Genomic DNA, 16,809 nt, shown 5'->3' with positions numbered 1-16,809 from the left:
AATACTAACTGATTATTTCTATTTTAATAAAGCTACTACAAACTTTATTGCCTACAATATTTAACAAACTACATCTTTCACTCCATTCAACTAAGGTGTCCTGCCTTAATAGCACAGAGGGGAGAAGATGGATTTAACAATTGCAGTGCTATTAACCTTAGCCCTGAGATGCATTCATTCTGCATTGGTAAGAGATGAACACATTAAAATATTTAGTTCAAAGTATTTACTTGCACTTCTAACACGATTTTCTTTTAATCTAGATGGACCACAAGAATTCAACTATAAAAGGTCTGTTTCTCGTGTTAATTTTTCCTACTGTCAAATTTGAAAGCAGAACTAACACTATATGTACATGAATTCAAAAATGAAGACAAAAGAAGATGGAAAGTTACAATTAATTAGACATTGGCCAATTGACATCTACAATCTAGGAATATTTCTTTTTATCTGTTTGCTGCTTAATCCACATACTCTGCAGAATGTTCTATGTCTACTAAAGTTACCACAAAATAAGCATTCTTATTGGGAGAAGCTCAAGATGGTGGGGTTTGTATATTGGGGGTGCTAGTTTACATAGTGAGTGGAAGATTGTCTTCTCAGAATAGAGTTGAAATATTTGACGAAATAAAAGTTTAAATTAAATTAATTAATTTAATTAGAGTTTGCTGTCGAATGAAAGACACGAAATGCTGGAGCAACCTAGTGGGTCAAGCAGCATCTGTGGAGAACATGGTTAGGTGAAAGGAGCCCTTCTTCAGATTGATGCTGGAGTAACTCAGTGGGTCAAGCAGCATCTGTGGAGAACATGGATAGGTGAAAGGAGCCCTTCTTTAGATTGATGCTGGAGTAACTCAGTGGGTCAAGCAGCATCTGTGGAGAACATGGATAGGTGATAGGGGCCCTTCTTCAGACTGATTGTAGGGGGGACTGGGAAAGAAAGCCAGAAGAGGCCTGACAAATGGCAGCATCTCTGAAGAGAGGAATGGATGACGTTTCGGGTCAAGACCCTCCTTCAGAGTGAGAAGGGTCTCGACCCAAAACATCACCCATTCCTTCTAGTTAGTTAGCTAGGGGAAGGTGACTACGAAGCATACAAAGATAAAATTTTGCATCTGTATCATTGTGGGAATGGGAATGGGAAGCGTAGTTAAAATCGTTAGCAACTGGGCGATCCTACAGCCCTTGGCGGACCGAACAAGTGTTCGACAAAGTAATGACCGAGTCTACACTTGGTCCCACCGATGTTCCTGAGGCCACAACGGGAACAATGGATGCAGTTGATGAAGTTGAGAGTGCATGTGAACCTCTACCTCACTTGGAAGAACTGCTGTGGACCTTGGATGGTGGGAAGGGAACAGGTATAGGGATAGGTTTTGCATCTCCAGTGGTACATTCCCCTGCAGCCAAAGCTGGCACATTCATGCCCAGTGATTACGGTTTTGTAACTTTTTAAATAAATAATTCAGAAGAGTCTTTCTATTTGTCTGGTCAATGTGTTACAGTCTCCCAACACAAGTGTTGACAGCTGTAGCTAATCTCAAAGCCAAGTAGATGGTAATCATTGTGAAGTTTTGACATTTTAAATATTACAGACGAATGCATGGTGGACAAAATGTTTAATGTGGAGGATAAAATAGATGATTGCATTGAGGACAAAATGTTGCATGTGGCCTGAATCTCTGTCAATTAAAATTAAAACCTCAAACCTTAAGTAAACGTTTAAAGGCTTCTATCAACATCTTGCAATGGTATTTTGCCTTTAATGCAATGGTATTTTGCCTTTAAAACAGGATTTTGTTTATGGACTTTAGCTCTGCATTCAACACCATTGTGCCACAGCTACTACACTCCAAAGTCTCCCAGTTGACTGTGCCTGAACCCTTCTGTCAGTGGATCACCAACTTCCTGACAGACAGGAAGCAGCATGTGAGGCTGGGAAAGCACATCTCGGACCCACAGACCCTCAGCATAGGGGCACCGCAAGGCTGCGTACTCTCCCCTCTCCTTTACTCTCTCTACGCCTACGACTGCGACGCCACAGACTCCTCTGTCAAGCTTCTCAAGTTTGCGGATGACACAACCCTGATTGGACTGATCCAGGATGGGGAGGAATCTGCCTATCGACACGAAGTGACACAGCTGGCATCCTGGTGCCTTCGCAACAACTTGGAGCTCGATGCTCTTAAGACAGTGGAATTGATAGTAGACTTTAGGAGAGCTCCCCAACCCCTCCCCCCACTCACCATTAATAATACCACAGTCACATCTGTGGAGTTATTTAAGTTCCTTGGAACCATCATCTCCAGGGACCTTAAATGGGGGCCACAATCGATTTTACTGTCAAAAAGGCCCAACAGAGGATGTACTTCCTGCAGGCAACTGAGGAAACACAATCTGCCACAGGCAATGATGGTCCAATTCTATACCGCTATCATTGAGTCCGTCCTCACCTTCTCCATCATGGTCTGGTTTGGATCAGCCACCAAGCACGACATCCAGAGGCTGCAGCGTATCGTTCGATCGGCTGAGAAGGTTGCAGCCAACAACCTTCCCCCCATTGACGAACTGTACACTGCAAGGGCCAGGAAGCGAGCGGGCAAGATCATCTCTGACCCCTCTCACCCATGCCGCAAACTCTTTGAAGCACTTCCCTCTGGAAGGAGCGCTGCCCTAGCAGCTGCGGCTTGCCTGCAGTCCATTTGTCTTTTGTGTTTTTTGTTGTTTTTTGTCTTAATTGTAGTGTTTAGATATGATGTAGTGTTTTTTGTGGTTGTGTGTTATGTGGGGGGGGGGGGGTTGAACTGTAAAATTGTCTCTTCCGAACGGAGACGCGACCTTTGTTTCTGGGCCGTGTCTCCGTACCCGCTGTGGCCTACCGTCGGCCAAACACCTGGTGCTGGCGGCTTCCAGCTGGGACCACCTGGGCTCTGGTTTGCAGAGCCTGCGGACCGGACTCAACATCTGCGGAGCTGGCTGCCTTCGGAGGTTGTGGTGGCGCTGCAGGAGCGGCTGCGACTCGTCTCCGGAGGCTTCTTCGGCCGCGTGGACGTCGGAAGCTCGCAGGCTCCTGTGTGAGGGCCGACATCGGGAGCTCCGGCAGCGGCAGCGTCTTCGCCCGCCCCGAATCGCAGGGCTTGGGTCGGCCCGCCGCGGACCTTTCACCGTCCGGCGAGGCCTGGAATAGGCCGCGGGATTTTCTCTGCCCGGCGGGGGCTTCAATGTCGGGAGCCACGACCGCCCTGACGTGGCAACTTCAACAGCCTGACCGCGGGAGAAGATGGCAGGGGAAGAGAAAAGACATTCTGGCCTTCCATCACAGTGAGGAGGTGACTGGAGGAGACTCACTGTGATGGATGTTTCTTTTTGTTTGGTGTTGGTTTATGATTGTGTGTGTTATTGCTTATTTTTATTGGTCTTATTGTTGGACTGTGGGTAATTTTTCATTTCACTGCACATTTATGTGTAAGTGACAAATAAATTGACTATTGAAGGCGACTCTGGATTGACAAAGCCGCCACAGCCAGACATAAAAACAGCTTTTTTCCACGAGCAGCAGCTCTACTCAATAACCAGAAATCTGTAGCCTCCTTTTGCTGTGGTATTTTATTTTATTCACATGTTTAAACCATAATGTTTTATTCTTAATGTTTTATGTTTTATTTTTAATTGTTTACTGTATGTCATGTTGTTACTTGCTAACAAAGCAGCAAGGCAAATTCTTTGTATGTTTACATACTTGGCTAATAAAATTTATTCAATTTTTTCAATTTTAATGTAGTAAATGGATTTCATAACTATTAATTACCAAAACATAACCACATTAGGAGATATTAAGGCAGTTGCCTAAAGGCTGGGCACAAATAACGTTTTAAGGAGCATCCTAAGCAAGACCAAAGAGGCTGATGTGTTTCGGGTTGGATTCCAGAGTTTAGAGTGAAGCAGCTAAAGACTTGACTGCTGGTGTGGTGCAGGTAATATTGATAACTCACAAAAGACCTTAATTGGTGAGCATGGATATTAGACAGTTGCAGGGCTGGAGGAATTCAAAAATAAAAGTAATAATTTTAAAGCCAAGCGATATCAGAAGACAATGTGATTTGGTGAAAAGAGCCAAGATAGACAAATAAGAGTGACATGTTACAAATGCCTAGGAGATCAGGAAATAGGGGGGATCTTATTGAAACATATAAGATAATTAGGGGATTGGACACATTAGAGGCAGATAACATGTTCCCAATGTTGGGGGAGTCCAGAACAAGGGGCCACAGTTTGAGAATAAGGGGTAGGCCATTTAGAACGGAGATGAGGAAGAACTTTTTCAGTCAGAGGGTGGTGAAGGTGTGGAATTCTCTGCCTCAGAAGGCAGTGGAGGCCAGTTCGTTGGATGCTTTCAAGAGAGAGCTGGATAGAGCTCTTAAGGATAGCGGAGTGAGGGGGTATGGGGAGAAGGCAGGAACGGGGTACTGATTGAGAGTGATCAGCCATGATCGCATTGAATGGCGGTGCTGGCTCGAAGGGCTGAATGGCCTACTCCTGCACCTATTGTCTATTGTCTATTGTCTATATCTATGGAGACAGATACTATACTTTCATGTCATTGATCTTTAATAAGAACTGGTTCTTCAGTATAGTTTGATGAATGGTTATCAACCTGAAACATTTGCTCCGGTGTTCTACAGAGGTGCATGATCTGATGAGCATCTCCTGGATGTTCTCTTTTTATTTCTGATTTCCAGCATTTGCAGTTTAGTTTTGCCTTTAGTTTGGAGTTTTGAAAAGGCTATAGTTTATATTGAATGACTAATGGGAGGACAGCCAGCAGATAACAATTAATTCCAAATGTTACAAAAGCCTGGATAAGGGCCTTAATGCATTAGTTAATACCACTTTATATATTTTTTGTTATGTAATGGGTTTATTTCAAGAGTGAATGAATGTGTTGGTGAGAATTACAATTTTAATATGTACAGTTCTATATCATTACACAAAAATATTACATTGAAGGTTTCACAACCTAACTCTTTGTTATTTGTAGAGGCTGGAAGAAGCTGTGTAAAATCCAAAAACAAGACTTCCAGAACATTTTCGACTTCCTTGGGTTCTGGGCATTGCGACATGATTATGACCACTTTTAAATTGTTTCATAATTCTTTAGAAATTCAACCAGACATTTCCTTGAATGAGTCATACTTAAATATATGATACAATATGATATGATTCCAGACTCACGCATGCCTCAATTATCATCATGTCAATTTTCGTCTCTTTGGAGCAATGTGGATGAAAATGTGTCTACCTTGTATCTGGAATACCCGCTGTTGTTGATTAATGCTTTTTGACTGGGACTCTACTGAAGTCCTATTACTTATTTTTGCCCATTGATCTCCTGCACAACCTCACTGATGACTGATCTCCAGTACCATCCTCTTCCTTCCCAACAAGGTACCATTCACTGATCACTAGCTGACGAACCTTCCCTACAGAATCCCTGATCAGGCCTGTTATTTAAGTTTACATCATCACCCGTCTCCCTACTCTCGCTGCTCTCACCTCATCACCAACTCCTGGTCACAGCTTTTTTTTTTTTTTTTTTTTAATGATAGAAGGAGGCTATTCGGCTTTTTGAGCCAGCACCGCCATTCAATGTGATCATGGCTGATCATTCTCAATCAGTACCCCGTTCCTGCCTTCTCCCCATACCCCCTGACCCCGCTATCCTCAAGAGCTCTATCTAGCTTTGGTTCCTGACACTACATTTTTGGTGTAGTGCTGTGCAATAAGCAGAAGAAAATTAACAATAGCTCTTCAGTAACACTTGTGGTTTTTACACCACACATTAGTTTATAGACATTGGGTTCGAAGTGTGGTTCTATGGAAATTGAGACTGCTACTTTTCAGGAAAGTGGAGAACACCAAGTGGAAGGAAAGAATCTTGGAAAATGTATCCCTTGCCCAAATACTAAGAATCTTTTGTTTGGGTCCTGATGTAGAGAAATGGGAATTGGAAATTGTGAAATGCTATTGTTTTTTCACTGCAGCATACAGGATCAGTGCACAAAACTATTTTTATGAGTGTAGAACTACAGATGGATCCCAGCCTCTGTTCTGTACACTGCTACCCTCTCCAGATCCTACCAACAATCTAGGAAACCCCATTTTGTTTTGCTCTTTGCTTCATTTGTAAAGGAATTAATATAGAAATGCTATGTGAAAAAAATGTCCTTTTCAGGCTCCATCCATAACTCCTTTTCGTCATGGTAGCTAAATCATGATATACATATACAATATTATTTCTGATATTGAATCACAAACATAATTATTATTTTTGGTACTGTGCCCTTAGACAGGGAAATACAGGTTGCAGAATTCTACTGTTGGGGAATTCCATTAGAAGGAACACAACTACTATCTTATTGAGAATAGGAAGGAGATAAGTGTTGCAATCAACTGAGCAGGGGGTTATCTGTATGAAGTATAAAATTATTCGCACAACTGATCATAGTGCCACAAATAATGATACAATGGTTTTGGCAAATTATATGGAGATGGCAGTTGATAGAGGTCGCACTTTAGTTCAAAACAGGGTACAACTCTGCCAGCCAAAGTTTAAAATATTATATAAAATTCAGTTGTTAAAAATTAGGAGAGTCCATGACTGTAAACATTTCAAAATACCATTATAAAATTAATTACATTTTAACCTTTGATTCATTTTCAGATGGTTTGAAAAGCGAAGAAACTGAACAAGATGTGTTTAGTATAATTTTAAAACAGAACAAAGAACTATGTAAGATTTTTTTTGGATTAAAGTTTGAAAATAAAATAGATCTTTAAATAATATTATTATCATACTTGGTGGATTGAATGTTATTATATAGTTTTGAGTACTTATAGTACTCAGCCTTAGGGAATTTTGGTATGAAGATAAAAAGTTAGTTATTCAGAGAAACGAGATGCTCGGGCGGTTTCCACAAGGATAAGGTTTAGATTTTTGTGAATTAAAAATTCTGACGCATTTAATAATGTAACTGGTCAAATGGTATTGCCCTGTGAATCAGTATCAAGAAGGCATATTAAGAAAGAATTGAAAGGAAAATATTGCAGTTTTTTAAATGTAGAAGGATATTTAATCACAGAATATCCTGCTTAAACAATGTCAAGGTTGTAATGGTTTATGAAAAGTAGTGAGTGAATGTTGCAATTTGTTTAGAGATCTTGGAGGAGACAAATGGGTCAAAAAGGTTTCTCAGAAATCCAAGCAGAAAATATGAGAACAGGTTTGATGGCATCAGTGGAAAAAGAGAGTTAATGTTTCAGGCTGAAGACCCTTCATCTACAATCTGAAATATTAATCTGGTTTATTTTTTTACCTATGCTGCCTGAACTGCAAAAATGTTTCCAACTATTTTTTCCAGAATTTCCTTCATTCATTTTTTGATTTTCATCAAGTCATTTGGAGAACTAGCTTATGATACCAGATGACCTATTTCTGTACTGGATAATTCACACAAGAATTATAAAAATAATTGTTAAACATTGATTCTACCAAATAAAAAATATACAAGCAGTATTTATTCATGGAAAGCACTACAATGATTAAGTGTTTTGCATCTCGTTTCAAACCCCTCACTCCGTTCTTCTGCTACATGATTGTTGGTTTGACATTGACTTTGAGCCAAATGGCTAAAACTGGTAAAGAAAGACAATTGAAATAGTTCAGTTGAAGAGTGCCATCGTGGCCAACAGTTTCTCTTTGGAATCAAATTTTTAGAAGGCTTCTGAACTGCTCTCTTCAGGTCCTCATTTACCTTGCCCATGGCTTCCACTGGGATTGTACTTCATTGATCAGTAGATTATGCATGATCCTTAATCGATAGTCAATAAAATTAGATACGGCAGTGAACAGTTTAAAATGTATGTGTTGTTGCAAGTGCCATGTTTTCCTCATTTTCAAAAAAAAATTAACAAAGAATAAACTTGGACACAAGGAACTGCAGAGCCAGTGTACAAAAAAAAAGACACAGAGTGCTGGAGTAACTCAACAGGTCGAGACAGCATCTCTGGAGAGCATGGATAGGCAACATTGTGGGTCCCAACCATTACCTATTCATGTTCTCCTGAGATGCTGACTGACTCACAGAGTTAGTCCAGAACTTTGTGTTTTTTTAAAGAATAATCACGATATGCCTAGAAATCCAATTGTACTTTTTTGATGCATGTAGACATTGTTGTGTGTGTCATAGGTATTAATTTGGGTACCTCTCAAGAATTGTGAACTTGATTTAAAACTATATTTTCCAGTCTTCTTCTTGCGTTTGAGGCAGCAGAAATTATGAAACGCCCTCCAGGCGCTGTAGCCAGTGCAATGTGCTGTTGTCGAGGGCCATGAGGTCTCCCCCTCCACCAGGGGGACGGAGGACAGTGCAGTTGAAAATGACGTGCTACGCTGTTTGCTGGTCTGCTCCACACACGCAGGCTGCTGATGAACGCAACCCCCAACGAAACATGTTGGCGTTGAACCGGCTGACCCCTTTGCGGAGCCGGTTCAGGGCGACCCACTCTTTGCGGGGCATGTCCGAGCCGGGTGGGGCTGTGGTGTACGGTGCGACAGTGAATTGAGGAGGTCGAGATGTCTGTTCCCAGCTGGTTCTCCATGCTCCTAGTATGTTTCCAGTGTAGGAGGCATTAACACATGAATCTGGCCCCCTGATGAGGTCCACATAAAGTCAATGCAGAGGCTGACAAGCTGCTGTGCAAAAAATCGGAAAGAGGACTTAGCCCTTCACATGGCCTCCACACAGCAGCTAGACCTACTATGGAGGGGAGAGAAAAGGAGATTGCTTCTAGAATTACAGGGATGGTCTTTGAAGTACATCTCAGTAAGTTATCTGAAAGAAGATCCAGGTGCAGGAACAGGAGATCACCAAAGCCAACACATGAAGATAATAATCATCATAATCATACTTTATTAGCCAAGTATGTTTTGCAACATACGAAGAATTTGTTTTGCCATACAGTTATACCAGTAAAAAGCAACAAAGCATACCAGGCAAGGGGTCGCAGGCTCCGATGATAAGTCCACGGCCCCGTAGTGGGGCTCAAAGTCAGTCCCGAGCAAGGCCTCTAGCTCCATGATGTTAGGCCGCAGAGCGACCGGAGATACAATCCGGAAAACAATCGCATCTCCGGCAAGGTAAGCATCTCTGGAGAGAAGGAATGGGTGACGTTTCAGGTCAAGACCCTCCAGATCTCTCCAGAGATGCTGTCTATCCCGTTGTTACTCCAGCTTTTTATGTCTATCTTCAGTTTAAACCAGCATTTGCAGTTCCTTCTTACATATGAAGATGCTGGTGGCTTGAGATGTTTCTTGCAGGACACAAAATCCAAACACAATGAACTAATATTGCAAGAAAGTTATGTCAAGGTGTCCTGAACAGCAATAAAGATCTTTTTCTCTCTCTCTTAGATATTTGACTAAAGATGAGATAGTCACACAGAAACAGATGCACACTTGAGCTGTTACTTACTCCACAACTTCCCAGTTTACCTTGTGCTATCTTAACTTCATTATTGAAATTTTACCTTCACAACTATTTATACAGATCAAAATCCAAAATATAGGATAATTAAAAGTTTATTCAATCTTTTTCATCTCCTCCAGATTGGCACAGACAATGAAGAATAGGAGGGAGACCTTTGGATGTGTGTCCTCCTGAGTGTCCTGTGCTTTAAGCTCAAGGTTGTGGTAGTGCATCCCCTTTATATACATCAGCAGTATATAGCTTTATTACAATATGTGTTGCAAGGAGGCTTTCATGCGCAACACTCCTTGCCAGGTTGGACTAGGGGCTTCCATACATCTGTTTGGACATTGCATCACCACACCACGAGATGCATGGCAGATGGAGAAGGAGGAGAGAAGGAAGTATAAGAAAATAACTGCAGATGCTGGTACAAATCGATATATTCACAAAATGCTGGAGTAACTCAGCAGGTCAGGCAGCATCTCGGGAGAGAAGGAATGGGTGACGTTTCGGGTCGAGACCCTTCTTCAGGATGGGAGGAGAGAAGGAGAAGGATGATGATCTTGAACACAGTGATTTATTGTGCCTGACACTCCGAGCAACACCGTGAATGAGCAAATTAAGTTAGAGAGGCAAATGCAATCATGAAGGACAGCAGACGAGTGCGTTCCAATGCGGCACAAGGCAGTTAGTAGATAGAGCTCACTGAGTGAGCAAGTTGCTGTGCAACAATCGGAGAGGAGTCTCAGCCTTTCACAGTGTTCCCATAGCAGCCAGACGGCAGCTACGCCTGTCCAGGGGAGAGAAAATCAGATTACTTCCAGATTCATAAGGAGGGTCTTTGGAGAACTTTCAGTAAGTTATCTGAAAGAAGATCCAGTGTGTCCAGGTGTAGGAACAGGAGACCACCAAAATCATCAAAAGAAGATCCTGGTAGGAGATGGCTCGAGATGTTTCCAAGATTTAAAATCTGCACGCAATCAACCTACAGCCTGAAGAGACTTGGATAAATACTACAATTGAGATATTTTCATGAACAAGCTGATAGTTTGTCCTTTGTCAAGTCTTTCAGTCCAAGAGGCAGAAGATAACGAGGGATTTGGAGGAGTTCATCTTCATACCCCTAGAGGAGGCTGCATGGCGCATGATCTTAACTTTGGAAGGACCCGTGACAAACCTGTCACATAGCACTGACTGGTTCAGGTCATTGATATCATGGCAGCACAGACAGAAACAATCTAATGCTATTCTGCCTTTATGGAGTATTGTCTCTATGACACAGAAGCACATGCCACCAGGGAGCTCATTGCTACCTTTGTTGAACAGCAAGATGCTATTTGCAAACAAATAACAATTTACAATGGGCACAGATACCATCCATGAACACCTCAAGGCTTTCAAGGAGCAGATGAGTGCTACACATAAATAACACTGCTACAACAATGTTGGACATGAGCAGGTTGCTATTCTGCATGAGCTATGCATATCTGCATGTCAGCTATGAATTTGCTGAATGACGGAGCAAGCTTGAGATGCCACATTGCCAACTCCTGCTCACAGTAATTTTGTTATTTTATTATGTATCACATCCAGTGGAAATACCACAGTGGAAACACTATGATAACATCCAAAGAGTTAATAAATGGGGAAGCTCATTCAAAGTAGTTTTTGGACATTACCTCTTTCTATCCATGGTGTCTGCAAGTGTCACATTTCTTTGCAGTGGATGAAATAACCAATAAATGATTGAGTAGCTTTTGAAAAATAATGTGCATGCTTGAGATAGACATTTGCAGCGCATGGGATCAATTGACCCAATCCTGTTCCTGATTCTTTGGCAGGATTTCACTAGATCAGAACATTATTGTATAAAAGAAACTATCAGTGTATGGGGGTGCCTGCACATGCGCCTTCGGTCAGTGTAAATTCAGTCGGAATAACATTCTCAGAGGAATTCCTGGTAATAAAGCACAGGGCCAGCTTTCCAACGCTTGACATTAAGACGAGGGAAGATAGTTCTGATGTAATCATGGTAAATTAAAAACATTGAAATGCACTAATTTTTAATTAACTGAAATCAATTTAAGGTGATTGGTTTTCAAAATGTTGATCTAAGAAATGTTCATCTTCAATCCGTCAATCATTCTGCAGAAATATATTCTTGTGAAGTTCAGTCGGGAGGACTGTAGAGATGCTGCTTATCTTTAACTTTAAGTTCTCTTTAATTTGGAGACAATCAGATATGATAGTTTTGACTTTTAGATGGTATTTATAAGATTGGATCAACTTGCATAATAAATATGGTGATTTGTTTTTACTACAGCTTGGATAAAAAGTATTTAATGTTGTTTAACGTGCAAATTACACCTTTTTTCTCTTTTTGCAGCAAAGCGGACGGGAAATAAAATAATTCATTTTGGCGATGTTCTAATTGATAAATCCAGAAATGCTATTTTCTGTGGCAAGCAACCAAGAAGTTGCTTATGGCCTGTGTCAGAGGATAGGAATGTTTATGTACCGTATAAACTAGCTAGTGACTATGGTAAGTTATTTCTATTAGCATTTGTTCCTGAAGTTACAGTTAAGCCAGTGAGTAATTATGCCATTCGGACCAACTTTAGACTTGTCTGTATGGATTAGATATTTGTACACTGGGTTTTAGCAGTGGGATGTGAATTCCTTTTTACATATTAGTTTCAGAAAAGAGAGCTGACTAGGAATTATGTTTTGTAAGATATAGGAGATTGACCTGTGTTCCTGTATGTATACCGTAGCTCTGAATCATGTTTTAAGAAATTTACTGTTGGAAGAAATAGATCTTCAACCAGACTGGTTAAAAATGGAAAAGGAAGATTGTTTGCCTTTTGATATTGGTTCGATATTATTTGCCACGTCTAAATTAAACAAAAAAATTTATAGGGAAAACCCTATAATATTTAGTGCTATACGAATTTGGAAACAATTAAAAAAGACATTAAAACTAGATAATTTATCGCTTTTTCTTCCAATTGTGAATAATCCTTTGTTTAAGCCTTCATGGTTAGACCGGGGTTTTACACAGTGGAAGAATTATGGAATTAAAAATATGGGACAACTTTATAAGGAAGGCACCTTTCTGACATTTCAGGAGTTGCAACAGATTTATGGTCTTCGTGGAAATGATTATTTCAGATATCTTCAACTTAGAGATTACGTAAAGTCGAACTCCCAAAATTTTCAAATTAGAAATTCAGAAATTCTTGACGAATGTTGGAACAAACATCCTAATACAGAAAAATTAATATCTTATATATATAATATTTTATTAGACAGTGACATGCCTTCTACGGATTTATATAGACAAAAATGGGAAAAAGAATTAAATCAAGTAATAACGAAAGATACTTGGGAAGAAAGTTTGCAACATATAGATCAGTGTTCACTAAACGCCAGACATTCTCTAATACAATTTAAAGTATTACATAGGTTACATTATTCCAAAACAAAACTACATAAAATTTTCCAACATATTTCACCTAAATGTGATAAATGTCAACATTTAGAAGCTACATTATCTCATATGTTTGCAAACTGTATAAAAATTAAAAAATTTTGGGTAAATATTTTTAGTATAATATCTAAAATAACCAGCACACAATTGGACCCAGATCCAAAATTAATTATACTCGGAATATTAGAATTAGAATTAAATAAAACATTCAGAACAACACAAAAAAACTTTATTGATTATAGTTTAATAACAGGAAAAAAATTAATTCTAAAATTTTGGAAAGGCCCTACGGCCCCCACAATTAAAATGTGGATTATAGAAATGACGGAGACCTTAAACGTGGAAAGAATCAGATTTTCCCTGTTGGACAAACAGGAAGTATTCATTGAAACATGGTCTCCTTTTATTGATTACTTAAAGGGTCAGAATAGTTCAGCACAGGAACCTGACTAGCACTCGGACTAAAGAATGAATGAAATGCTATAATTTGGAATGTACGAATATATCTCGAATGAAGTTTTTGTTATTTTAATAAATTTTTCCATTCTTCTTTAACTAATTTTTTCCTTATTTTTATTTTTTTATTTTTTTTTTTTTGTTTTTAGTTATTTTTTCTTTTAAATTGGTTTTTGTTTTTAGTTTTCTTCTCTCTCTTTTCTTTCTTCACTTCATCTACTTCGTTAGCTTTATTTAGTTTATATAAAATAAATTTAAAAAAAGGGGTAAAAGGTATATAATAATAATTGACAATGTTATCAATTCAAAAATGTATGACTGTAAAGATGTAAACAGGTTATGTACCTATCCCCAATAAAATTTTATTAAAAAAAAAAAAAAAAAAAAGAAATTTACTGAGCTCGTTTTGGGGGTAATTGTATTTTTGTATGAAAAGAGAATGAGTAGACTAAAGGGCCTGTCCCACTTAGGCGATTTTTTAGGCGACTGCTGGCGACTGTCAAAGTCGTAGCAGTTCGCTGAAATTTTCTTTTACCCTACGACAATGACCACGACAATGCCAAGTCAGGTCGATACAAGTTACTTTTTTTGTGAAACTAGCACCTGGCTAAGAGATTACACCGTCTTCGGAAACATTGCAAAATTCCCACGCTTATCAATGCATCTCCGGCGTCCTAATTTTCGCTGAAATCACTGACAAGTCTGTAATAACGTGAAAGTTTTGAAATATAACATCTTCCCCGGGTTACTTGAAAACCAAGCTTCACGGTAACAAGGCATAAACTGGATTGACTTCCAGTTTACTAATAGCACTATTAAGAAATTTAATTTTAAACGTGGTTAAATGGATTTTTGTGCGGAGTGTAGACATTCTTTGAAAATGTACGGGAGATGCATATCTGGTTTCGGGTTGCATATCTGGGTTGGGAGCCTTCTTTAAAAGTAATCGCTGATGGCCATAAACATCGCGAAATTCCCACGCTTGCCTGACCGTCAAACTGTCGCCTCCAATCTACCTGTCAAATGTCCTGACGATAAATAAATTGGTTAAACACAAGTATTTTATGGTATCTTCAAATGACTTTACTTAATTTAATATTACGATGTTCTAAATGCATCTGCGATAACCTAGCAAACCTGGGGACAGCATGTGACAGCGTCCGCAATAAGCAACGATACCTGGCGACAAGCCAGCTGTTGCCGAGAAATTTCTATCCGGAAAATTTCTCAGCGATGCACCGAGATCCACTACGAATCTTTAAAGACTCCTCATCATCATGCCCGCCCGGCGAACTATCGGCGACAGCTTGCAGGGATGATGTTTCCCCTGGATGAGGAATCCATGACCAGGGGCACAGTTTTAGAATAAAGCATAAGTTGTTTCGGACAGAGATGAGGAGAAATTTATCACCTGGAGGGTAGTGAACCTTTGGAATTTTCTACCCTGGAGGGTTGTGAAGTGAAGGCGTTCATTCAAAACAGACACTGGTAAATGTCTAGTTTTAAGAGAATCAGGGATATGTGAATAGAGTAAGCAAATATCATTGTTGCAGAATTTCTGTCCAAATCGTGATGAATGGTGGACCACATTTGAAGGGCCAAATGAATTATTCCAATTCCTAGTTATAATATTTGTTTTTTAGGCTCCCAAATTTCGACAGTACATTACAGTTTTTGTTTGTTAATTATGTTGCTCATTGTTTTTAGACCTATGGTTCCAACTATATTTCTGATATAGTTATTATATTTTCTGCCATAAAGACTAACACAAAATATTTATTAATATTTCAGCCATTTCATTATTCATTATAATTCCTTCTAGGGAACATATTTGTTCCTCCAAGGGAACATATTTGTTTTTTGCATCTCTCTCCCTTTTCACAAATTGAAGGTACTCGTTTATTTTTGTCTTACTGGTTTATTCCCATTTTTTATCTTCTCCCTTTTTATCAAATGTTTTGGTCATTTGTTGCTATTTCCAAGAACTATCCAAACATTAGACTGACAATTCTAATAATCTTTTTCTTTAAAGCTGATACTATCCATAACTTCTTTAAATAGTCTTGAATAAATCACTTTTCTTGATGAGTTGCTATTCTAAGTACAATGTATATATGTTGGGAATTAAAATATATATTTTTAAGTAATTGCTATTGTTTATTGAGTAGCAATATTTGAATCTAATTTTCCAATCTACCTTCATCAACATTCCTCACATCTACTGTTACCTTTATTTAAGTTCAAGACTTAAGTGGATTGTCTTATTCTCCAACACAAAATAATTATATTGTCTGATGATCGCTATTTTACAGAGGATCATATGTGAGATTGCCCATGACAAGGTGTACAAAATCGATTTTCTCGTTGACCTTGTGAGTTATTGTTCTAAAACAGCCCCAAATACATTTCTGAACTCAGTTTGATGAATCCCATTGATATAAAAATTGTAGTATCCCACAATAATTTCATTGCCATCTGCTCTTTTGCTTCTGGAATGTTTACCTCAGAGTACATAATTGCATATGTATCCACATTTCTGTAATTTCTATCAGATCAAATCCATTTATAAGTTTCCAATCATTTTTTTTTCACAAATGCTTCCTGTATTTAAATATAACATCTCTACTTATACCTTTGTACAATTTAAACTAACTTGTGTCTATGCATTAGTATTTTTGAAAAACTTGTTCCTTCCGATTACACTCCGCTTATTAATGGCATTTTTTCTTGGCCTAAACCAAGGCTTCTAAGTCATTGCATCCTTCTCCTCTCCCCTTGTCAGGCTTTGCCCACCTCGCCTCTCTTCCAGCTTTCTTCCCCCTACTACAATCAGTCTGAAGAAGGGTCCTGACTCGAAATGTCACCTGTGCATATTCTCCAGAGATGCTGCCTGACCTTTGAGTTACTCCAGCACTTTGTCTTTTTTTTGTAAACCATCATCAGAAGTTCCTGTATCCATAATCTCTATAGCTCCAGGTCACTGGCTTGGAGGCAAGCTTCCTCCTTAAAACAGATTTTTCAAGCAGTTGTAATCGTAAAAATAATCAATTTCTTGTTTTAAATGCTTAATTAGCAAAGTTATATACGACTTTGATATGAGATTAATCTACCCATGAAATGGTAAAAATGCATTTTATCTTGTGGCCTAATCCTGAAAATCATGACTCGTTTTATCTTTGCTAAGTTAATAAACAAAAATGCTTTCATTTATTTAATGAGAGCTTCTATGGCTCAGCCTACTATTCCTAATTGTTCTTGTGAAACTGGTGAGCTACTTTTCTAAACTGCTTTAGCCCCATTAGATAAGGAGTTCTAGGACATGGAGTCATGTATAAG

The 16,809-nt window shown here is 39.1% G+C and overlaps 1 protein-coding gene across 1 annotated transcript in view; it reads left to right on the top strand.

Moving 5' to 3' along the window:
- The window catches only part of LOC144602464 (astacin-like metalloendopeptidase), a 77,078-nt gene that overhangs the window by 10,489 nt on the left and 49,780 nt on the right, over positions 1–16,809 (top strand). The window contains 4 exon segments of the mRNA XM_078415610.1: positions 96–187; positions 264–291; positions 6,722–6,790; positions 11,914–12,069. Of these exon segments, the coding sequence (XP_078271736.1) occupies positions 128–187; positions 264–291; positions 6,722–6,790; positions 11,914–12,069 (313 nt within the window). The 5' untranslated portion in view covers positions 96–127.

Source organism: Rhinoraja longicauda, chromosome 18, assembly GCF_053455715.1.
Source record: "Rhinoraja longicauda isolate Sanriku21f chromosome 18, sRhiLon1.1, whole genome shotgun sequence".
NCBI lineage: Eukaryota > Metazoa > Chordata > Chondrichthyes > Rajiformes > Arhynchobatidae > Rhinoraja > Rhinoraja longicauda.
The sequence above is the reverse complement of the archived record's forward strand: the minus strand, read 5'-3'. Positions and strand labels throughout refer to the sequence as shown.